This window comes from Bufo bufo, chromosome 1 (assembly GCF_905171765.1).
Source record: "Bufo bufo chromosome 1, aBufBuf1.1, whole genome shotgun sequence".
NCBI lineage: Eukaryota > Metazoa > Chordata > Amphibia > Anura > Bufonidae > Bufo > Bufo bufo.
Window position 1 is genome coordinate 230,467,994 of NC_053389.1, and position 25,892 is coordinate 230,493,885.

Sequence of the window (25,892 nt, forward strand, 5' to 3'; positions counted from 1 at the left end):
GCTGCCTTCTCTTCCATCTTCTTCTTCTTACCCCGCACAGAACGTTCTAAAGCAGCTGCGTCAAGACATAGTAACACTGTGGGCATGGTGATACACACAGGGAGAGACACACACATACAGGGACGGACACACACACACACACACACAGGGACGAACACACACACAGGGGGACGGACACACACACACAAAGGGACAGACACACACACAAAGGGACACACACACACACAGTGACGGACACACACAGTGACGGACGGACAGTCACACACACACACAGGGACGGACACACACACACATACATGCAATAAATATGATCACCACACGGCTCCTGCCTGTCTGCTTTGGTAAATCAGGGCATAGCTGGGCTATGCCAGGCTTTAGCAGGTAAGGCACAGGACAGTGGACACAGGGCGCGATATGTATGCGAGCACAGCTGAGCGAGTGCAGGGCAAGGGCCCGCATACACATCGCCCCTCCTGCCTGTCATACCACCTCCCCACCGGGCATTTAGGGGGCATTAGGGGTTGGATGATGCGGAGTGTGCACATAGCCACCAATCATATCCCCCCCCCTTAAAGGTAACTGATGTGCTGGGGGGAGGGGAATATGATTGGTGGCACTGGCACACTCAACATCAGCAGTTAAAGTCCAACCCTTAATGGCCCCCAAAATCCCTGGGAGGGGGGGTTGAAGTAGTAGCAGGAAAGCACACACTGTCCCCCTGTCCTCTATGAGCCCCCCCCATGGCACATTTCTCCCACTCCATCATGGGTCAGTGGCAGATGGGATCCATCCAGTTATCTTTGTACAAAATTGTACTACCAAATACCTGTAAGTTCTGTATGGTGGAACTTGCTTGGCTCAGGCTGTGTCTGCTGTGGCTGCTGGCTGGCGCTCGGGCTCGCTCCACCTCCTTCTTCTCTCTGACTGGGGCCCTGGGGGCGGAGCTCAGTGACAACGTCAAAAGCGAAGACGTGCCTGTGCGGCAGCTGCGTCACGCTCCAGCAGCCACTGGTCTGCTCTGTTAAAGAGACAGGCAGGCCAGGCAGCAGAGCAGAGCGCAGAGCGGCTGCGGGCCCCGCCCCCTCTTCATTCTTTCTATAGTCCGTGACTCCGTGCTGTTAGATGGCCGGCGGGTGGCAGCCGCAACAAAATAGTAAGTAGACTTAGTTTGCAGCGGTCTGTCGGCCGCTCGGCGCCCCTGTTGCTATGGCGCCCTGTGCGGCCGCACAGCCCGCACACCCCAAAGGTCAGCCCTGACTGTAAGTCATGCCTAGGTGAGGTATGTTCATGTATAAGCTCAGTACAGACATGGTGAGGAGGCAAATCATCCTGCTCTCCCTTGTAGCCAAGTAGGGCATTCAGTATAGCCATTGGACCGAATGTGAGTGCTGAGTATTTGATATGAAGTTAAGGATTAGATAGCAACAAAACTTCATATCCACTCAGTCTTTGTGCTGACATATGTTGTCTATGTATGTTCCTCAATAGGGCCTGAATATTGTGTGAGGTATGCAGAGCGGTGGGATGACCTAGGGTGATAGGCGTGGCCATCTCAGCGACCATAGCACAGGCTGCCAAACTCCTGAGACACGCAGGCATGCCCTGAACCCTGAACCTGTACGGGAACCACTTTTGAGAAAAAAGCAACGGGGCGGAATTTGCCTCCATGATCTTGCGCCAGGACTCCCGCCATGGTTTTACAATTGTCCCTGGCAAATAAGTGAAACATCACACTATAGTCGGGTAGGCCCAAACCAGGACTTGAAACCATCGCACATTTTAAATAAATCAAAGCTTGTAACATTTTCTCAGACCATTTAATGAAGTCAGGCATATCAGTATTAGTGGCTTGTCTCAGAATATTATCATAGTAGGAACAATCAGCAATCCATTGGCAGCAGTAACCAATCATGCCAAGAAAGGTCAACATGTCTTTCTTGGTTTGTGGGCGGGGCAACCCAGTACAGCGGTAATTCTGGTATGGCTGATTTTCCTCTCACCTTTACTGAGAACAAAGCCGAAATATTCAACACTTTCCATACACCATTGTAATTTCTTCCTAGAAACTTTGTGACCACTTTCACATAACCACAGTAATAAACTAGCACAGTCTGCCTGGCAGGCCTCCCGAGTAGAACTACATATGAGGAGATGGTCCACATATTGTAGAAGGAAAGAACCATGAGGGGTAGTCCAAGGGCGCAGTGTAACTTGGAGGACAATGAAGTAGACTACTGGGGAGTCTACATAACCCTGAGGCATTCTACACCAAGTATACTGGCAAAATTTAAATGTAAAAGCAAAAAGTGGCCATGTCTCCTTGTCAACTGGGACAGAAAAAAATGCATTCTTTAAATCAATAACAGAGGAAAACTCTGCATGGGCAGGAATAGCCGATAGCAGAGATGGTACGTCTGGAACCACAGGGGCTATGGGTATGATCTGTGCTTTTTCCGCTCTAAGATCCTGGACAAACCTAAAGGTATTATCTGCCTTTCTCACTAGGTTGATAGGTGTATTATAGGGGGAGATAATTTCCTCAATAACCCCTGCCTCTAGGAATTCCATCAACATAGACTCAATCCCCTTTTCTTTTTCTGGTGAAAGGGGGTATTGTTTAATGTAAACAGGTGCAGTGCCGGGCTTAAGCATTGCCTTATATGGTGTACAAGAGATAAGGCCAACATCTTGGTCAGTATTTGCCCAAACCTCAGGAGGAACCGGATCAAGTAGCGGATCCTGAGGTTGGCATTCCAAATATAAAAAACAATTATCCTTTGGTACATGAATGGGCATAACTGAGGATGTGACATGTAGGTGTCCCGTCTTGCTAATTCCCAACTGCAACTTTAACAGAACAAACAAATCTCACCCTAATAAATTCACAGGACAATTTGGAATGATTCTAAAACTGTGTGTGAACATTGACTGGTGCTTGTATGGATGTTGGATCGAGAGGGGAGGAGTTTTATAAGATTTGGTCAGTATCCCATTAATTCCCACAGAGGGCTCAGCATTCTCTCTTGGACCACTATAATAATTCTCACATATTTCTCCTACATACGGAGGGGGTGTAGAGACCTTTCCTTGCTTTGCACCTATTTCTTATAACTTAATTGAGACGGAAGCAGAGAAAAACTCTCCCCAGGACTGGCTGTAATGAACCGTAAAGGCTCCGATAATTCCTGTCAACTGGGTAGAGAGGACTTATGTCTATGCTCAACTTCCTTCTCAACTGACTGTTAGTATTATCCCTTCAAACCGTCACTTGCTTTCACCAGTTCCTGGGTTAGCGGGTTTCCCCTCGCCAGAATAGTGGGGTGTCTTACGGTTATCCAAGACACACACAATAAAGTTAGTACAGTTTTCACAGTATCATTTGCTGCTTACCTTCAGCATAAAAATTACTTAATGCTTCATAACATCATAACATACAAGAGAGCATAAAGAAAGCGACAGATAAGAAGCAAAGAGAAATCAGGGTGCAGACACTATTTGAATTCTTCCCAAAAGAATTCCTCTTTTAAATCCTTCCCTAAAGAATTTATCTGTTAGACTTGGCCAGTAGTCTATTTATAATCTATCTTGCCTAAAGATAGATACTAGAGTTGAGTGGACACCTGGATGTTCGGGTTTGACGGGTTCGGCCGAACTTCGGAAAAAAGTTCGAGTTCGGGACCCGAACTTGACCTTGAACCCGAACCCCATTGAAGTCAATGTGGATAGGAAAATGACTTTAAATAACATAAAATACATAAAAATAAAAAATAATAATCTTGATCTAGGAGGACCAGGTCCATATGGAGTAGGAAGTTGAGGAGGCGGTGGATGTGGCGGTGTCGGTGGAAGCGGCGGTGGAGGAGGAGGTAGCCTACACTGGTTTTTGGTTTTAAATTTTATTTTTAAAATTAGGGTACACCCCAAAAAATTGGGAAATATAACCTGTGATAACCCCCTCCAGTCATGCTAAACACATGTTCAGACAATACACTGGCTGCAGGGCAGGCCAGCACCTCCAAGGGGTAAAAGGCAAGCTCAGGCCATGTGCCCAATTTGGAGACCCAGAAGTTGCAGGGGCTGACCCCTGTCAGTCAGTTCGTGTAGGCGTGTGCACACTTACTGCCCCACCATGTCGCACGTCCCCGTGATGTTCATGATCCAATTTGATATCTGCTCTATCAACTTTCGATGTTCTTTTATGCGCCTACCATGGTGATTATGGGTGGCGGGGAATCAGGGTTCCAGGCCGGAGAGGGAGCGTGAGAAAAAGAGACCAAATTTAAGGGAGGATCCATTTTTTCAAATTTAAAATTAGAGTTGCAATATGGGAGAAATTATTAAAATATAAAAGTGTGACAACTTTTCAAAGTTTAAGCATTGAATGTAAAGATGTGGTGCGCATTAATTACTGAATAATTTATACACCCAAAAATCTGTTAATTTCACCATAAAATGTAACTGACAATTTTTTTAAATTTTTTTTTACCGGTCCACTAGTTATAGCAGTGGTACTATACACACCAAAATTGGTGAATTTCCCCCGAAAAAGTAAATGACAATTATTATTTTTTGTTTAACCTGTCTACTAGGTATAGCAGTGGTACTATACACCCAAAAATTGGTTAATTTCAGCCGAAAAAGTAAATGACAATTTTTTTTTTTTGTTTAACCTGTCTATTAGGTATAGCAGTGGTACTATACACCCAAAAATTTGTTAATTTCACCATAAAATGTAACTGACAAAGTAGTAAAATGATATGAAATAAAACACGTACAAAAAAAAATGGATTTATGAGGTGGAATTCCATATATAGTAGGAGTTTGAGGAGGCGGTGGAAGCAGTGGAGTAGGTGGAAGCGGCGGTGGAGGAGGACGAGATAGCCAAAACAGGTTTTTTGTTTTAATTAAATTTTGTAAAATTAAGGTACACTCCAAAAGAATGTGAAATATCCAAAATACAAACATGAGCAATTGCGCTGCAGTATAACAATGGCTGCTTAGTGCCGGTATACATGTCTATTCTGCACAAGGTACGGACAAGTCCTGAGGGATCCATGCCTGGTTCATTTTAATGAACGTCAGCTTGTCCACATTGGCTGTGGACAAGCAGCTGCGCTTGTCTGTGATGACGCCCCCTGCCATGCTAAACACACGTTCAGATAATACACTGGCTGCATGGCAGGCCAGCACCTCCAAGGCGTAAAGGGCAAGCTCAGGCCATGTGCCCAATTTGGAGACCCAGAAGTTGAAGGGGGCAGACCCGTCATTCAGTATGTGTAGGCGTGTGCACACATACTGCTCCACCATGTTGCTGAAATGCTGCCTCCTGCTAAGACGTTCCATATCAGCTGGTGGTGCTGGTTGTTGTGGCGTGCTGACAAAGCTTTTCCACATTTCGGCCATGCTAACCCTGCCTTCTGAGGTGCTGGCGGTGCCCCAGCTGCGTTGGCGACCTCTTCCTCGTCCTCTGCCTTCACCTTGTGCTTCCACTGTGCCCCCGCTGTCAGGTGGAAATGCCACCAGCAGCGCGTCTACCAGCGCGCGCTTGTACTCGCGCATCTTACGATCACGCTCCAGTGACAGAATTAAGGACGGTACGTTGTCCTTGTAATGGGGATCCAGCAGCGTGGCCACCCAGTAATCAGCACAAGTTAGAATGTGGGCAACTCGGCGGTCGTTGCGGAGACACTGCAGCATGTAATCGCTCATGTGTGCCAGGCTGCCCAGAGGCAACGAAAAGCTGTCCTCTGTGGGAGGTGTATCGTCTGTGTCCTCTGTATCCCCCCATCCACGCACCAGTGATGGCCATGAGCTGGTCTGGGTGCCACCCTGCTGTGAACATGGTTCGTCCTCCTCCATCTCCTCCTCCTCATCCTCCAGAACTGTTCCCTGGCTGGACAATTGTGTACCTTGGGTTTGTGGGTGCAGGAACCCACCCTCGGAGCCACTTAGGAATGACTGGCCGGAAACCCTACGAAATGATCCCTCTTCCTCCTCCTCCTCCTGTGCCACATCCTCTTCCATCATCGCCAGGAGCGTTTTTTCAAGGAGGCATAGAAGTGGGATAGTAACGCTGAGAACGGCGTTATCGGCACTGGCCATATTGGTGGAGTACTCGAAACAGCGCAGCAAGGAACACAGGTCTTGCATGGAGGCCTAGTCATTGGTGGTGAAGTGGTGCTGTTCCGCCGAGCGACGGACTAGTGCGTGCTGCAGCTGAAACTCCACTATCGCCTGCTGCTGCTCGCACAGTCTGGCCAGCATGTGCAAGGTGGAGTTCCACCTTGTGTGCACGTCGCATATGAGGCGGTGAGCGGGAAGGCTGAAGTTACGCTGCAGCGCTGACAGGTGAGCAGCAGCAGGGTGAGAACGCCGAAAGCGCGCACAGACGGCCCGCACTTTATGCAGCAGCTCTGACATATCGGGGTAATTTTTAAGGAATCTCTGCACCACCAAATTCAGCACATGCGCCAGGCAAGGGATGTGCGTCAAACCGACTAGTCCCAGAGCTACTACGAGATTTCGCCCATTATCGCACACCACCAGGCCGTGCTTGAGGCTGACTGGCACAAACCACTCATCAGTCTGTTGTTCAAGGCCCGTCCACAGCTCCTGCGCGGTGTGGGGTTTGTCCCCCAAACAGATACGTTTTAAAACTGCCTGCTGTCGTTTACCCCTGGCTGTGCTGAAGTTGGTGGTGAAGGTGTTACGCTGACCAGATGAGGAGCTGGTAGAGGATGAGGAAGCAGAGTAGGAGGAGGAAGCAACAGTAGGCAAACGGAAGCGCCCTGCAATCCTCGGTGGAAGGACATGCGCCAAACTGCTATCCGCCTCAGGCCCAGCCACCATTGCATTTACCCAGTAGGCTGTTATGGAGATATAACGGCCCTGACCATGCTTACTGGTCCACGTATCCGTAGTCAGGTGCACCTTGCCACAGATGGCGTTGCGCAGTGCACACCTGATTTTGTCCCCCTACTTGGTTGTGAAGGGAAGGGATGGCTCGCCTTGAAAAGTACTGGCGGCTGGGCACGACATACTGTGGGACAGCCACCGCCATAAGGCCTTTAAAACTATCCGTCTCCACCAGACGGAATTACAGCATTTCAAAGGCAAGTAATTTAGAAATGCTGGCATTCAGGGCTAGGGATCGCGGGTGGGTAGGGGGGTACTTCCTCTTCCTCTCCAGCGTTTGGGATATGGAGAGCTGAACGCTTATGTGTGACATTGTGGAGATGCTTGGTGACCCAGGTGTTGGTGTTGCTGGTGGCACTGATGAAGAGGCCGCGACTGCAGCAGAAGAGGAAGCAGGAGGAGCCACAGACCTTTCTTGGTTTTTGAGGTGTCTACTCCACTGCAGCTCGTGCTTTGCACTTAAATGCCTGGTCATGCAGGTTGTGCTCAGGTTGAGAACGTTTATGCCTCGCTTCAGGCTCTGATTGCACAGCGTGCAAACCATTTGTGTCTTGTCGTCAGCACATTGTCTGAAGAACTGCCACGCCAGGGAACTCCTTGGAGCTAGCTTTGGTGTGCTCGGTCCCTTGCTGTAGTGGGCAGTAGGAGGCGTACTGTCTAGAGGACGGCCGCTCCGCTTTTGCACCCTGCTCCCTCTTCTGCTGTGCTGGTGGCTCTGTGCGACCACCGCCTCTTCCTCCGAGGAGGACCTTGATTCCATGTGGGGTCGAGGACCTCATCGTCCTCCACATCATCTTCCACCCAGTCTTCACCCCTGACTTCCTTGTCGGTCTGCACACTTTCGAAAGCCCCAGCAGTTGGCACCTGTGTTTCGTCATCATCCGAGACGTGCTGTGATGGTCCTCCCATGTACCCATCTTGAAAAATAAGTGGTTCAGCATCGGTGCACTCAATCTCTTCCACTTCTGGGGCAGGGCTAGGTGGATGGCCCTGGGAAACCCTGCTAACAGAGTCATCAAAAAGCAGAAGAGACTGCTGCATGACTTGGGGCTCAGACTGCTTGGCTGATTTGCAAGGGGGTGAGGTGAAAGACTGATGGACATCGGCTGCAGGTGCCAACTGTGGTCTTTCAGGAGGAGACTGGGTGAGAGACAATGTGAAGGAACTGTCAGCAACCCAATCTACTATCGCCTGTACTTGTTCAGGCCTCACCATTTGCAGAGCAGCATTAGGCCCGACCAAATACCGCTGCAGGTTTTGTCGCCTACTCTCACCTGAGGAAGGGGTTTCACTTGTGCGTGTTGCTGGCACAGATCGACCACGTCCTCTCACTGCAACAGGAGCTCCACCAGCAGCACCACGACCTGGGCCACGTCCCTTATTTGACGCTCTCCTCATATTTTTTAAATTTAGGATCTTGCCCTAAATGGCTGTTTAATTAATAGTAGAATAGAACAACAGTATGTAAAGGGTGTATCTCACATGGCCTGAACCAGACTAGGCCTCAATAAAAGATTTTTTTGCCCAAAATAGCTGTATTTCAAATGCCTAATTCAAACCCCTGTATGTAGAGGTAGTATCACAGAGGGCCTGAACCTCTGTAGGCCTGAAGTAAATATATCTTTGCACAAAATGGCTGTATTTCAAATGGCTGTATTTCAAATGCTTAATTCAAACCCCTGTATGTAGAGGTAGTATCTCACAGGGCCTGAACCTCTGTAGGCCTGAAGTAAATATATCTTTGCACAAAAAGGCTGTATTTCGAATGGCTGTATTTCAAATGCCTAATTCAAACCCCTGTATGTAGAGGTAGTATCTCAGAGGGCCTGAACCTCTGTAGGCCTGCAGTAAATATATATTTGCACAAAATGGCTGTATTTAAAATGCCTAATTCAAACCCCTGTATGTAGAGGTAGTATCTCACAGGGCCTGAACCAGTGTAGGCCTGCAGTAAATATATCTTTGCACAAAATGGCTGTATTTCAAATGGCTGTATTTCAAATGCCTAATTCAAACCCCTGTATGTAGAAGTAGTATCTCAGAGGGCCTTAACCTCTGTAGGCCTGAAGTAAATATATCTTTGCACAAAATGGCTGTATTTCAAATGCCTAATTCAAACCTCTGTATGTAGAGGTAGTATCTCACAGGGCCTGAACCAGTGTAGGCCTGCAGTAAATATATCTTTGCACAAAATGGCTGTATTTCAAATGGCTGTATTTCAAATGCCTAATTCAAACCCCTGTATGTAGAGGTAGTATCTCAGAGGGCCCGAACCTCTGTAGGCCTGCAGTAAATATATCTTTGCAAAAAATGGCTGTATTTCAAATGGCTGTATTTCAAATGCCTAATTCAAACCTCTGTATGTAGAGGTAGTATCTCAGAGGGCCTCAACCTCTGTAGGCCTGAAGTAAATATATATTTGCACAAAACGGCTGTATTTCAAATGGCTGTATTTAAAATGCTTAATTAAAACCCCTGTATGTAGAGGTAGTATCTCACAGGGCCTGAACCAGTGTAGGCCTGCAGTAAATATATCTTTGCACAAAAAGGCTGTATTTCAAATGCCTAATTCAAACCCCTGTATGTAGAGGTGGTATCTCACAGGGCCTGAACCTCTGTAGGCCTGCAGTAAATATATCTTTGTACAAAATGGCTGTATTTCAAAAGGCTGTATTTCAAATGCCTAATTCAAACCTCTGTATGTAGAGACGGTATCTCAGAGAGCCTGAAGCTCTGTAGGCCTGCAGTAAATATATCTTTGCACAAAAAGGCTGTATTTCAAATGGCTGTATTTAAAATGCCTATTTCAAACCCCTGTATGTAGAGGTAGTATCTCAAAGGGCCTGAACGTCTGTAGGCCTGAAGTAAATATATCTTTGCACAAATTGGCTGTATTTCAAATTTCTAATTCAAACCCCTGTATGTAGAGGTAGTATCTCAGAGGGCCTGAACCTCTGTAGGCCTGAAGTAAATATATCTTTGCACAAAAAGGCTGTATTTTAAATGGCTGTATTTCAAATGCCTAATTCAAACCTCTGTATGTAGAGGTAGTATCTCAGAGGGCCTCAACCTCTGTAGGCCTGAAGTAAATAGATATTTGCACAAAACGGCTGTATTTCAAATGGCTGTATTTAAAATGCTTAATTCAAACCCCTGTATGTAGAGGTAGTATCTCACAGGGCCTGAACCAGTGTAGGCCTGCAGTAAATATATCTTTGCACAAAAAGGCTGTATTTCAAATGCCTAATTCAAACCCCTGTATGTAGAGGTGGTATCTCACAGGGCCTGAACCTCTGTTCTACCTTAAATTGCACACTGACTAATACAGATGTTGTAGATTGCCAAAAAAGTTTTTTTTTTGCTAACAGAATATGAAAGCTGTATATATTAAATTTGTATTTAACACTTGCAGATCTGGAAAGTACTGTTTTTGTAAGAAAAAAAAAGTGTGTTTTTCAAAACCCAGAAAATTATGAGTGTATTTCTACCTTAAATTGCATACTGACTAATCCAGATGTTGTAGATTGCCAAAAAAGTATTTTCTTGCTAACAGAATATGAAAGCTGTATATATTAAACTTGAATTTAACACTTGCAGATCTGGAAAATACTGTTTTTTGAAAAAAATAGTGTGTTTTTAAGACCCCAGAAAATGATGGGTGTATTTCTACCTTAAATTGCACACTGACTAATCCAGATGTTGCAGTTTGCCCCCAAAAAATGGTGATTTGCAATGTCCCAAAAGCTCAGATGCAGTGCTGGTGCACTGAGCATGCATAAAATGGCCGCCGCCGCCGCCGCCGCTGCCACCCCCCTAACTAACAGAATCAAAAAAGTTAGTATTTTTTGGTCAATGAGCTCAGGGCAGGATAAAATGATAGTGCCCTGCACCCACACAACTATTTCTCTGTAGATCGCTGAGTTAGATTCTCTCCTATGCTCTCCCTGAAATCACGAGTCCAGCAGCATCCTCTCCCTACACTTGTAACAGCAGAGTGACATGCAGCGCTATGTGACTCAAGCTTATATAGAGCCTGGGTCACATGCTGCTCTGGCCAATCACAGCCATGCCATTAGTAGGCATGGCTGTGATGGCCTCTTGGGGCAAGTAGTATGACGCTTGTTAATTGGCTGCTGTGCAGCCTTTCAAAAAGCGCCAAGAAAGCGCTGAACACCGAACCCAAACTTTTACGGAAATGTTCAGGTTCGGGTCCAGGATCCAAAAATCCTAAAGTTCGGTACGAATCCGAACTTTACAGTTCGGGTTCACTCAACCCTAATAGATACTATTCCTTTCAGTGTGTCTGAAGTAGATTCAAAATAGAAACAACAGTATGTTTTTCGGAAAGCAACGGAATGTCCCCAGTCGTTAAAGACAGGAATGTTCCGTACTTACCGAGATGCTGTATGTTCTATCCCGGACGAGCCCCCAGCTGAAAGAAATCTGCTTCTGAATGCACCCTGGTTCCTCCTTCGTCTCCACAGACAGGCACCTGGAGAACTTGTCTCAATGATACACACAGACATTATGTGTTTCTGAAACAGTTCTGATTTAATTCTGAAAATCCAGCCTCTTATAGACATACATCCACACATATTGGAAACAGATATGAACATATTCACTGTTGCTGGACAGAATCCATTCCCTATATGGACATAAGGCTAATGTAAACACATTCATCCTCTTATATGATGTCATCCAGCATCCTGTCCTTCATACAGATCATATAGCTTATTCTATTTAACCCTTCAGGACCTAAAAGGGAATATATAATGAAGGGAAGGTAACCCATTGTTTATTGTTTCCTTATGTGTCCAACTGTTTGTCTGTGTATACAGTACCTCTTTCCTCTCTTGTCTTTGGTTCAGCCCTGACCTAGAGGTGAAGGTGTTAGAGGCTCAGGGAGATGCACCGGATTCTTGCCTCTCTGGGAAATTGTTTGTGCCAGCAGAATTGTGGCACAAGGTGTTTAAGAAACATCACTGTACGGTTCTTATGGGACAACCTGCGAGTAGATACACTGCCGACCTCATCTCTTAGATTCTGGTGGCCGGGGTTGCGTAAGTGTAAGTGTGTGGAGGACTATGTATCGGCCTGTGGCACCTGTGCATGCGCTAAAGTGACACATACTCGGCCTTCCGGATCTCTAATTCCGTTACCCATCCCGTCCAGACCATGGACCCACATATCTATGGATTTTATCATGGATCTGCTTAATTCGTCAGAAAGACAGTTATTCTGGTGGTAGTTGATCGTTTTAGTAAAATGGTGCATTTTATTGCATTACCTGGCCTACCTAATGCTAAAACACTTACACAAGTGTTTGTTGACAACATTGTGAAACTTCATGGCATTTCCTCTGACGTGGTCTCAGTTTGTGTCCAGATTCTGGAAGGCATTCTCTACTCGGCTGGGGGTACAACTGTCTTTTTCTTTGGCTTTTCATCCTCAGTCGAACGGACAGACGGAGCGCACTAATCAGAGTCTGGAGACTTACTTAAGATGTTTTGTCTCTGAAAACCAGGCGGAGTGGTACTCATTTTTGTCCCTGGCAGAGTTTGCCATAAATAATCATAGACAGGAGTCCACTGGGAAGTCGCAGTGTTTTGGGGCATATGGGTTTCAACAGTTTGGCACATTTTCTAGTTCAGATACTTCTGGTATCCCTGAGGAGGAACATTTTTCGTCGTTATAATCTTCCATATGGTTAAGAATTCAAAATAACTTGATGAATATCAATAAACGTGTGGCTGACAGGAAACGTATGAGTGGTCCGGACCTAAGAGTGGCTGTCCACAAGAAAAATTAAGTTGAAGGTACCTTCTTGGAAGTTGGGTCCAAGATTTATTGGTCCATATAAGATCAGTACCATTATTAATCCTGTTCCCTTACGTCCTACCAGCATCACAGATGGGGTTAACCACCCCCCATGGACTGGTAGGACCGGCGGAATTTTAATGAGCCCAAGTAATAATTAAACACTTAAACCTCCCCTATAAAGGAGGGAATCACCTCCAGCCCATTGTGTTTTTTTCTGTCCTCCGGACAGGTGGACTGGGCAGTGATTCCCCCTCTCTTAGGGGGGAATCTTTTTTTCATGTTATCTGCGGGCTTTGCCTCCGCTTTTACTACTTACCTGCTGCCGGCGCTGCACAGCGGTGCTTCGCTGCGGTGCGTTTTTCGGCGTCCCCGGTCCTTTTCCTTGCGGCCGCTGGGCGCCGCCATCTTCCGAATCTGACGTCACTTCCGGAATTTTTTCCTTGCGACGCGATTTCGCGTCATTATTGCGATTTTTTTATATATAATCCGCAATTTTCCCTCCGGTTGGAGGTTTTATTGTATTCCTTCCTGGGGGGAAACCTTTTTATTTACTGTTATGTTTTTTCTCCTCTGGGGGCGGGGACTCGGCTCTGAGCCCACTCCCTCTCCTATTTTAAGGAAACATTGTGAACCAGGTCGTTCTCTGGCTGCACATGCTTTTTAAGCTAGCTCCCAGAGTCCCATAAACTGGTGTTCCTCCACTTGTTGGTGCCTTATTTCTGGTCCTCATTTTCAGCTATCCGCCAGTCTGCCTTTTCTTTTACCTTTCTCCTGAAACATTTATTGGTTGTTTACAAATGTTTTACTTATCCTTTTTTTTCTTTTCTCCCGCAGTGAGGTCGGTCAACGGTTATTCTAAGCTGAATTTACCTGCACTCGTCAGATCGCAGAAGATAAGCAGCTTGGTAGGAACCAGTTTGGGAGACTGGTTGGGAATCCCTTGTTCCGTTGACTTTAAGAAAAAAAAAAAAAAGCCTCCACGGGATTCGAATGGCAGAAAGGTGGTTTCCAAGCGGAAACATTTTTCGTGCTATGATTGTAGCGCGCTTTTGGAGGATAGCTGTCCCTACTCCAGGTGTGACGGCTGCCGTCCGAGGGTTCAACCTTCCACCGAACCTACGATGCAGGATATGTATCAGTGGGTAAAGACCTATGTTGATGGATCCATCAAAGGGGTTATAAGCCTGCTGGATGAGAGGCTTCCAACTCAGACTCCTATGGAGTCTTCGGCTCCAGTAGAGAGACCGTCCGTAGTCTCCTTGAGTTCCTCCTCCTCGGATGAGGAGGAGCTTACTTCATGCTTCTTTCCTCCTGATAAGACGCAAAAGTTACTTAAGTCCATCAGGTCGGGGGACCATGATGTTGACCTGAGGGAGCCCTCTGATCCCGCTAGTCGGGCACTTCGTGTCTTTAAAGCGGATGAGACTCTCCTCTCTGTCATGCGCACAGAGTGGAAGAAACCCGAAAGGGGTCCAATTCTAACTAAATATTCAGAACCATGTTTCCGATGGCTAAAACCTTGGTGGAATCGTGGGGTTCCATTCCCAAGGTGGACATGGCGATTGCCAAACTGTCCAAGCGCACTCTGGTTCCTGCGGACAATAGGTCGAGTCTGCAGGATCCCTTTGACAGGAGAGCAGAGTGCACACTCAGGAGAGGTTATACGGCAGCTGCAGCTTCCGCATCTACGGCCATCGCTGCTACAGAAGTTTCTACCTTCCTCCGGTCTCGATTAAACCAGATCCAGATGGATGTGGATCAGAAGGTGTCTCGGGACGACATTCTGGCGGCTTTCAAGACTGTCAACCTGGCGATGAATTTACTGTCTGTTACAGCGCAACAACAGCTGAAGTTGGCTGCCAAAACCATAACCCTGGTGTCAGCGGCCCGCAGGCCTTTGTGGCTTAAGCCTTGGGTCGCTGACAATTCCATATAGCCTTCCCTTTGAGCCCAACCGTTTGTTCGACTCAGAGTTGGATAAGATTATGGAAGACCTGTCAGATTAAAAGGGGAAGAGTCTTCCCCAACAGTCCTTTCGGGGGCGGGGCAGACAAAACCGTGGTGGTAGGTCTGACCAGCAGTCAAGAGCCCGGAGGGACTGGGGAGCGCAGCGAAGAGGTTCGAGGAGCTCTCTGAAGGAGCCAAGGATAAAAAATCCACCTCCTGACTACGGGCCTCCTCAAGGCTCTTGGATGATTCCCGTGACTCCTGCCATCCTGCCAGAAGACTTCCCCACTCCCCTGCCTCATCTTCCCATCGGAGGTCAACTCTCCCACTTCAAGGACATCTGGATCCGAGAGATTTCGGATCCCTGGGTCCTGAATGTCATATCAGAGGGGTACTTAATCTTCTTTCTCTGTCTCCGGACAGGTTCATCAGAACCAAACTTCCACAGGCCGCAAGGCAGTCGGTTCTGGAGGCTTACATTCAGGATTACATCCACAAGGGTGCTCTGGAGGAGGTTCCGGCAGGGGAACGGGGCTTAGGGATTTACTCACCAGTGTTTCTGGTTCCCAAGGCGTCAGGGGATCTCTGGATGATTATCGATTTGAGATTCTTCAATCGATACGTAAGGAAAGTAAGGTTCCGTATGGAAACCATCAGGTCAGTGGTTCACGTTCTCAATCCTGGAGAGGTGACGGCAACCCTGGACCTCAAGGATGCATATTTGCACATCCCGATTCATCCTGCTTCCAGGAAATATCTCAGGATCGTGGTCCAGGTGTCAGGTTTCACCAGACACCTTCAGTTCGTTGCCCTTCCCTTCGGCATTTATTCTGCCCCTCACACTTTCACCAAGGTGGTAGTTTCTGTGGTGGCGGCTAGCACTCCAAGGACTGACCATCATTCCTTATCTGGACAATTGTCTTTTAAAAGCCTCTTCCTTTGTGGTCCTGACCCACCATCTTCATGTAGCGATTTCCTTCCTGTTCCGCCTAAGGCGGATCATCAACTGGCAGAAGTCGAACGTGAGCCCGTCGACTTCAGTAAGATATTTAGGCTTCATAATCGACTCCGTTGGGAGATCTCTCTGGTTGACTCCAGAAAGAAGATCCTGAATACAGAACATGGCAGAATTCCTATCCGTGCCTTGGCGAGTTCCAATTTGGACTCTCATGAAGATGTTGGGGCTCATGTCAGCGTCTGCGTAAGCAGTCCCTTGGGCTTTATGGCACCTCCGGCCGCTGCAGTCGGAGGTTCTCTCCAAATGGAATGGGAGCCCTGCCGGGCTGAACTCCCTGTGCTCCCTGTCTTGGCAAACTCGGCATTCCCTCAGATGGTGGAGCCATCTTTCAGATCCGGGGAAAAGCGGTGAAAGTCCAGTCAGACAATATGACTGCGGTACTTTACATCAACAAGCAGGGAGGCACAAGAACACTTACCCTCTTATCAGAGATCGGGGTGATTCTGGATTGGGCAGAATTGAACCTTTCACACTTATCTGCGATCCACATTCGAGGCTCCCTCAATATGATAGCGGATCGGTTGAGCCGCGGTCTTCCAACAGTGGAGTGGTCTTTACATCCGGAGATATTCAAGCAGATAGTCCTCAAGTGTGGAATGTCAGAGGTGGATCTTATGGCAACAAGGTTCAACGCCAAGGTGGAGAGGTTTTGCTCCCTTTACAGGGAGGACAACCCCCTGGCAATAGATGTTCTGTCAATATCCTGGAGGTTCAGGCTGGCTTACATCTTCCCTTCCTTTTCCATGAAAATTCATCAGGATCAGGCCTCGGTAATAGCCATCATACCGTTTTGGCCCAAGAGATCCTGGTTTACCCAGCTCATTCAAATGAGTCGGGGACATTATTGGAGGCTCCCCCCACGGCAGACCCTGGTGTCATGGGACACTCACCTCTGCCCAGATCTGCACAGGTTCAACCTGACAGCCTGGAGGTTGATCAGTCCCTTCCCAGAATAGAAGGGCTTTCAGAGTTGGTCCTGAGAACGCAGTCTCATTCAAGAGCAGACTCTACTAAGAGAGCCTACTCACAGATTATGAGGATATTCTCTTCTTGGTGTTCCTCAAAGGAGGTGGCGTCTGCAGATCCGCCCCTCCCCATCATCCTTCAGTTTCTGCAAGATGGCCGTGACAAAGGCCTTGCTCCATCTACCTTGAGGGGTCAAGTTTCAGCCATTTCAGCTTGTTTCAACAAGTCTTTTTCGCAGGACCCGCTCATTAAACGGTTCCTTAAAGGAGCTGAAAGATTAAAGCCTACAGTACTGAAACCCATCCCTCAATGGGATTTATCAGTAGTTCTCAGGGGGTTAGCATCTCCCCCCTTTGAGCCTTTGGAGGAGGTAGATTTCAAGTTTGTCACATGAAAACTTGTTTTTTCTTCTTGCTGTGACTTCGGCCAAGAGGGTCTCTGAGCTTCAAGCTCTATCAGCGCACGAGCCCTATACCATTTTTTTGCAAGACCGGGTCCTTTTAAGATTTCTCCCGTACTTTAGGCCTAAGGTTCCTTCTTTCCAGAATATCAACCAGGTGATATCCCTCTCGGTTCTTTCTAGACCTTCTACCTCCTCCGAGGAACCTGCTATACATCCTTTGGATAGATCAAGGAGTTCAGGAAAGTTTAAAGGCCGGTAAGTTTAAAGGCCGTAAGGCGTCTAAACCATCCATCAGTCGATGGATTAAGGAGGCTAATGGGGAATCCTTTTGTTTCCCAATCTTTAGACCCTCCGGGGTTTGTAAAAGCCCATTCTACGAGGGCTGTAGCTACTTCTTTTGCCGAGAAGAGTCTTCTTCCGCTCGACATGATTTGTAAATCTGCCTCCTGGAGCTCTGAATCAACATTCATCTCCCATTATAGACTAGATGCCAGATTAGCTGAGTACTCGGCCTTTGGGCAGACTATTCTTAGTTCTGCCAGGCATGATGGCCCTCCCTAGGGGTTCTTCTTGCTATCTCCCCATCTGTGCTGCTGGTAGGACGTAAGGGAATCGTTAATTTCTAACGATAATTTGTTTTCCCTTAGTCCTAACAGCAGCACACAAATTTCCCACCCTAGTAAGACTAGTTTTTTCTTGCTATAACACAATGGGCTGGAGGTGATTCCCTCCTTTATAGGGGAGGTTTAAGTGTTTAATTATTACTTGGGCTCATTAAAATTCCGCCGCTCCTAACAGTCCATGGGGGGTGTTTAACCCCATCTGTGCTGCTGTTAGGACTAAGGGAAAACAAATTATCGTTAGAAATTAACGATACCTTTTCGTTTAGAACTTCCTCGGCCTCTGAAAATACATAAAGTTTTTCATAAATTTTGTTGAAGAGATATGTGGAACCCTTAGAGCAGTCTTCCTTGCCACCCGCTCCTGTCATGGTGGACGGTAGTTTGGAATTCCAGATTGCAAAGATTATTGATTCTCAAGTCCTTCGTAGATCTCTTCAGTATCTTGTTCACTGGAAGGGTTATGGACCAGAGGAAAGGATGTAGGGACCGGCATCTGATGTGAATGCCAGTTGTTCGGTGAAAGCTTTTCACAGGTCTCACCCAGATAAGGTCGGTCCTGGGTGCCCGGAGGTCACCCGTAAAAGGAGGGGTACTGTCACGGATGTACCGAGACATACGGACGTCCCCACGACAGTGGGTGACAGAAGATCTGTGCGACTGGCAACACATGCTTTGATCTGACAGGTTTCCTTGTGGATCAATAGACGTCTGTGTTGTTTATGATACTGGTCACACCTCTAACATCTGTTGCTATTGTGGTCATTTAACTTTCCTTATTTATAGTTGCTTCTCCCACAATGCTGTGCGGTTTATAGCTTCAATGGTATCTGTGGTCTGCTGGTGTTTGGTTCTTGGCTGAGTTCCTGTTGCTGCCATAGCTACTGGAAAGTAGTGTTGAGCACAAATATTCGAATAGCGAATTTTTATTGCGAATATCGCCACTTTGAGAATTCGCAAATATTTAGAATATAGTGCTATATATTCATTATATCGAATATTCAGCATTTTTTTCCATCTGAACACATGATTCCTCTCTGCTTCTTGCTTGTGGGCCAATGAGAAGGAAGCAATGTCAAGTTCACAACAATACTTAGTGCACCAATCCGTAATCTGTAGTCAGACCTGCTAAAATGTGAAGTTGCACGTAGTGCGAAAAAATATTCTAATCATTTATTAGCGCATTCGAGAATATATTGGGGCACTTGACTCTATCTGCATATAAAGCTATTCTAATGTTCTGCCGTGCCAACCATTTTCTCCAGTCTCAGGAAACTTATACCCCTGCCGCTCATCACTACTGGAAACTTAAGTGTTTCCTTTCCCTTTTGCATTTTGTTTTGGTTTCTCTGTGTGTTGCTTCTCCCCTGCCCTTTGTTGTAGGCCTGAGGGAGACTCTTGGTCGTCCTTCCTTTCTGGAGGAACAGATAGTCTCAGTCCTGTCACTATCGCCAGGGTATTATAGAATGAGTTAGGACTCTAGGTACTCCTGCGTATGAACTTACCTACCTTAGCAGTCTGTTCATACCGATAGCCAGTAAGGAATGTGACTAGGGATTTGACTAGGAGGTGTCCTTCTTTCTTCCCTAGCTTTCAGGCCTTGTTCCTTGCTCCCTCTCCTTCTTCGTCCGGTGTGGTGTCTCCCTTGTAATTACACTGCATTTTCGAGACGACGTGCTGTGTAATAAACAGGAGCAACGCTCACATTGAGTGTTGCCTCCTCTTCAAACAGCTGATTGGCGGGGGCCATCAATATAAATGGCAGGACAACCCCTTTAATGCTGATAGGGGGGGAAACTTTTTTTTTTTCATTTTAGCACAAGGCCGCAACATAAAACATAAAAAAGTGAAAAGGTCTGAAGACTTTCTGAATGCACTGTATAGTACATAAAGATCCCAAACATCCAGCCACTAAAAATAAAAAGGTTTCATAAAAACAGCATCACAATAGACACAAACCAGGAACACAAAATGCCTCCTATACGTTTCGGATGCACATGCAACCCTTAATAATTTAAATAAAGCCTGAAACATTTTTATCCTTGGTGCCATAGTAATCCAAATGTGTCAGATGTGCGCTTGTCTGCTGAGGAAAACCCTTTGATGCTTCCCAATTTTCTGTACTACACAGTCCTAGCAAGCGTTAGGGCTGTTCTGTGTGTGTGCCAATTCCTGAACTGCTGGTACACGTGCAAAAACACAGAGCTGGAAGAGAATTCCTGCCTTGCCCTGTCATTCAAATCAGGGGTGCCGCAGCCTACAGTGAAATGGAGTGGAGCTTTTGGTGGCATGAGGTGAAATTGTGATGCCCTCAATGCACGAAGCAGCTAATTTGCACATACAGTAATAAAAGCATGGATTTCTCTCAAATGCAGGCACCGCTTGGGGAAAACAACATTTCAATCAGGGCACATCTAACAATTCATTTGGATTCCTATTGAAGTATGTGGTCATAGGAGGCAGTATAATAATAGTTATATTCTTGTACATAGGAGGCAGTATTATAGTAGTTATATTCTTCTACATAGGAGGCAGTATTATAGTAGTTTTATTCTTGTACAAAGGGAACAGTATTATAGTAGTTATACTATTGTAAATAGGAGGCAGTATTATAATAGTTATATTCTTGTACATAGGAGGCAGCATTATAATAGTTATATTCTTGTACATAGGAGGCAGCATTATAATAGTTATATTCTTGTACATAGGAGGCAGTATTATATTAGTTATATTCTTGTACATAGGAGGCAGCATTATAGTAGTTACCATATATTCTTGTATATAGGGGACAGTATTATAGTAGTTATATTCTTGTACATAGAGGGTAGTATTAGAGTAGTTATATTCTTGTACATAGGAGGCAGTATTACAGTTGTGTTCAAAATAATAGAAGTGTGTTTAAAAAAGTGAATAAAGCTCAAAATCCTTCTAATAGCTTTTATTTCCATACACACAAATGCATTGGGGACACTACACATTCTATTCCAAATCAAAACATGAAGAAAAATATATCAAATTTGTGTTGTTCCTCTAAAAAAAATTGAAGAAAATATTAGACTGTTAAAAAAAAATAGCAATGTTTGTATTCTTCTTTACAAACTCAAATATTCACTATATAAACTGAAAAAATGTTTGAAGATTTTGCTTTCCTTTGAATATTTAGTTGTATAACCGCTGTTTCTGAGAACTGCTGTACATCTGTGTTGCATGGAGTCAACCAACTTCTGGCACCTGTATTCCAGCCCAGGATGATGCGTCTACATTCCACAGTTCTTCTCTATTTCTTGGTTTTGCCTCAGAAACTGCATTTTTGATGTCACCCCACAAGTTTTCTATTGGATTAAGATCCGGGGATTGGGCTGGCCACTCCATAACCTCAATCTTGTTGGTCTGGAACCAAGATGTTGCACGTTTACTGGTGTGTTTGGGGTCGTTGTCTTGTTGGAACCCCCATTTCAAGGGCATTTCCTCTTTAGCATAAGGCAGCATGACCTCTTCAAGTATTCTGATGTATTCAAACTGATCCATGATCCCTGGTATGCGATAAATAGGCCCAACACCTTAGTATGAGAAGCATCCCCATATCATGATGCTTGCGCCACCATGCTTCACTGTCTTCACATTGTACTGTGGCTTGAATTCAGTGTTTGGGGTTCGCCTGACAAACTGTCTCTGGCCACCAGACCTAAAAAGAACAATCTTAATTTCATCAGTCCACAAAATGTTGTGCCATTTCTCTTTAGGCCAGTCAATGTGCTATTTGGCTTTGGTTATACTATTGTAAATAGGAGGCAGTATTATACAGTACACTGCGCAACATTGAAATTGCAACACCAAGTAGGAAAGTCAAATAATTATGCAAAGCAAAAGATTGATAGACATATTAATGATATCCAAATGATACAAAAATGAAAACAAAATATTCAAAACATCTTGATGTATTCAGTATTACATATGAACGCCATGTGTAGAATTTCTGGGTAATCCGGTTTCCTCAAACTCCAAAGACTTACTGATTTGGAACTTAGATTGTGAGCCCCATTGGGGACAGCTTGATGGTAATGTCTGTAAAGCGCTGCAGAATATTATAGCACTATATAAGTGAGAATAATAATCATAAATACATGCACTTACACGCCTTGGCATGCTATCAGTGAGGTTATTAATGGTTGTCAGAGGAATGTTCTGCCTCTCTGAATCCTTCCAAAAATATTATATGTCTTACAAAATTCCCCAATGTGGCTGCCGAAAAAACTCTTTAGGTTATTAGATAGTTTAATGGGGGATTTTATCTGGAAAGGTGACACTCCCAGGCTAAGGAGAGAGGTTCTTCAACTCCCAGTAAGAGATGGTGGTTTAGCAGTTCCAAATTGGTATTTTTATTATTTGATAACACAATATACACAGATAAATGGAACTTTAAAAGGAATGGTGGGGAGGGATGAGTTAATAAAATGGGGTGGATAGGGGACACAAACTATTTAGAGGTTTTGGAGTCAGGAACACTAGGGAAAAATAGCATAGGAAATAAGATAATGAATTTAATGGGAAACATATGGGTGGGCTATTTGCACTACACACCTATTTGGAAAAATATAAACTTAAAGGAAGTGCAAAGGATTAAATCCTATATAGACTGGGGAAAAAAGGGGGTAAAATATTTAGTGCAAATATTTGAGGAAGATAAACTGAAGGACTTCTCTACCCTGGCAATGGAGTTTGGGATCCATCAAAAGGATAGTTTTAAATATCTCCAGCTAAAAAACGCTGTTAGGATACCAGTTAATCCAAATAAATATAGAAAAGAACAATCAAATAGAATATATAAATTTACTAATGGAGGGGGAAAAAAAGGAGCTACAAAAAAAAGATATGGAATTTTGATGGAGGCAAAAAAAGAAGGGATTATAATATCAGCTAGAGGAAACTGGGAAAAAGAGCTCCTATCTTTTTCGGAAGAAAAATGGAATGATGCCCTTAGAAGTTATACTAGGGTCTCAGAAAGGGCTTCACATAAAATTTCGCAATTCTTTATACTCCATAGGTTACATCAATCTCCCTGGGCGCTAAAGAAAATGGGGGTTAGAACCTCGGATAAGTGTCCAAAATGTAGGGGTGAGAGGGCTGATCTTATACATTGTTTTTGGAGATGCCCAAAATTGATAAAGTATTGGAAAGAGATTGTAGAGATTACATCATTATTTTTGGGTACTCAAGTTCTGGAAGACCCTGTAGTCTGTATACTGGGGGCTACTGCACACCTTAAGTTAAATAGAGAGCTACAGTTGGTGTTGAATAAAGTACTGTTTCAGGCTAGACTGTTGATACTTCGGAAATGGATAAATAAAGACCCCCCTACAGTAGGACAGTGGCAGGAAGCTGTGCTTAATTTGATCAGATTGGAACAGGTTTCAGAGAGATTGAGTGATAGACAAGAAAAAACTGATAAAATTTGGAAGAAATGGTTGAACCAGGGCCGAGGTGTTTGAAAAAAGAAGAAAAAAAAAAGATTTTTTTTTTTTTTTTTTTTTTTTTTTTTTTTACCCTCTCTCTCGCTTCAATGGGGTGGGTGGGTATTTGGGATAAAATGTTAAGGCAAATGTGTATGCAAATGTAAAATGTTTTGTAATATGGACCTTTTGGACGGTCCATTAATGTATTGGCCTTTTTTGTATTTTGGAAAATAAAAAGATATAAAAAAAAAAAAAAAGTCAGGTTATTAATGGTTGTCAGAGGAATGTTCTGCCTCTCTGAATGCTCTTGGACATGCAAATCATCAAGATCCGCTGCCGGCAGCTCCCTTTGCAATTGCCGACCAATGACATCACAGATTTGCTCAATGGGAGACAAGTCTGGAGACGCTGCAGGCTGTGGTAGCATTTTCAGGCCATGCAGGCTGCTCACAGTAATACGAGGAAGATGCTTATCCTGTTGAAAAAAGGGACACTATGGAGAAATAACTGTAATACAGGTTCCATAACCAAATCAATGTAACACCGAGCTGTTAGTGTACCTGAAATGAAGACTAGAAGAGTCTAGCTACCTACCCTACCACCCCACACCAAAATTCTGGGTGTAGAACTGGTGTGACAATCCATTTTGAATACCCACGTGGTCTCCAGATCATTCTCCGGCTATCATTGCATCCAAGACAAAAGTGAAACTCATTACTGAAAAGGATAGACCTCAATTTCAGCCTTCATTGCCGTCTTGCTGTGCACCATGATAGCCTTTAAGAGCAGTAGAATGAGGTCAATGGAACACCTTTATCTGGACATCTGGTTTGTAGCGCAGTGTCTTGCAAACACCTTCTGATGGTTTGTGTAGACTCTGTTTGCCACCCTAGGTTTGGGATGTGATATCCAGTTTCACTTGCATTACAGAATGGATAAGTACATGCCATTCTTTTAATCAGACGATCTATCTGTGCAGTTCTCCCAACCACTGGGACATGTAACATTCAACAGTGCTGACATCTTGACCTAGAAGGGTAGTGATATGCTAGAGTGATAAGCAAAGGTCTGTCATTTGAAGGATTCTTTCAGTTTGTGACAAGTGGTGGTAGCTAGCACATCGATGAACAGGAGGCATCCCACATGACTAGATCCAATTTTTGAGGATTCATGTGGCTAAAGGACTTTACTTTCACTTTGGCTTTGGAGCTGGGTGCTTGAAAATATATCATCATATGCAGATCTTAGCAACACCTGCTACTACTTCTATTTGCATAGCTTTACGACTACTCCTACTTGGTGCTGCAATTTCAGTGTTGAGGAGTGTACTTATATTTTTGCCCATGGGGGCAGTATTGTGAATTTAGTGAATTTATTTCTAGGGTAAAGAGAATACAGAATGAGTTCTTCTATTCTGTACCCAAGGAACATCTATTATTGTGGTATATTGTTCTTATACATTTGTGTTCAACTTCAACATACACTAAATTAAAATCTTGAGTAAATGGCTTTGTATATACAGTATTTTAGAATAATTTTACAATTGAGCTGACATCTTGTTTTCCTTTACAGGTGTGGATAGATGCTGGTACACAGATATTTTATTCCTATGCTATTACTATGGGGTTCACCATTGGTATTGGTAGCTACAACTCCTATAATTACAACTGCTATAGGTATGTGTACAATGGTGTATTCTTTGGTGGGTTGGGGCTAACATGAACTGGTTTCCCTGCCTAGCAAGACACTGTCATAACAACTTCTTGCTGTTGCCACTAGGGCAGCTCCCTGCATACAGATTTATAGAGCGGTTATTGACCTTATTACTAGCTGTATAAATCAATGTGCATTTAGCTCCCCCTAGTGGTAGCTACCTGCTGCAAAAATACTATATATATAAAAAAAGCAGGTCTTTCTGTACTGATATATTATGGAATGAATCAGCCTTATACTGTCTGTTCAGCTGTGTTTCTAAGCATATTAAGTGTGATATTATGCTTTTGAGTCAGTGTATCTAAGCCTATCAAGTGTGATGCTGCTGTATCTAAGCCTATCATGTGTGATACTGTCTGCTAAGCTCATGTAACTAAGCTGGACATGTGTGATACAGTCTCATAGAACAACACAGCACTACATCATGAAAAGTCACAGATTTTTTTGCTAAATGAAAGTACAAAATAGGTAATATATTAATACCGTGTATGTATTTGTCCTGCTAATCTTGTTCATGATTTTGCAGGGATTGCATTTTTTTGTGCTTATTGGACAGCATCACCAGCTTCTTGGGAGGATTTGCTATTTTCTCAGTATTGGGGTTCATGGCACAAGAGCAGGGAGTCCCAATATCTGAAGTTGCTGAGTCTGGTAAGGAGTTCAATATGCTGCAAGACCGGAAGGAGCGGAGCAGAGGATGGGAATGGTTGTGAATCTGGCTGCAATAATCATTCACAGTGGCAATCCTCACACCTAGAGCCAGGACGGTGTAAGGAGGGTGCACCCATAATGTTGGTGCTGGAGTCAGTAACCAGGCCGACTGTAGAAAATAAACAAGTTTCTCTTCACTAAGGTGCAGAATGGGAGTTGTAGTATATTCAACAGTTTCAAAACACAGTTCCAAACAATTCACAGTGCAGATCTTCCCACACAGCAATGTATGATATAGGCTAAGATGGGGACTGTAGTACTCCCTCCCTCTCTCCAGTGTCTCTATCTGCAGAATCTAAGTTTGGAAATATTATTCTTTCAGTAGT

General features: G+C 44.8%; 1 protein-coding gene across 2 annotated transcripts in view; it reads left to right on the top strand.

The window, feature by feature from the left end:
- LOC121004217 (sodium- and chloride-dependent betaine transporter-like) overlaps positions 1-25,892 on the top strand; it is a 140,276-nt gene that overhangs the window by 81,161 nt on the left and 33,223 nt on the right. For both annotated transcript variants that reach the window (XM_040436389.1, XM_040436393.1), the window contains exons 8-9: positions 24,715-24,818; positions 25,382-25,506. In XM_040436389.1, the coding sequence (XP_040292323.1) occupies positions 24,715-24,818; positions 25,382-25,506 (229 nt within the window). The remainder of the gene's footprint in view (positions 1-24,714; positions 24,819-25,381; positions 25,507-25,892) is intronic.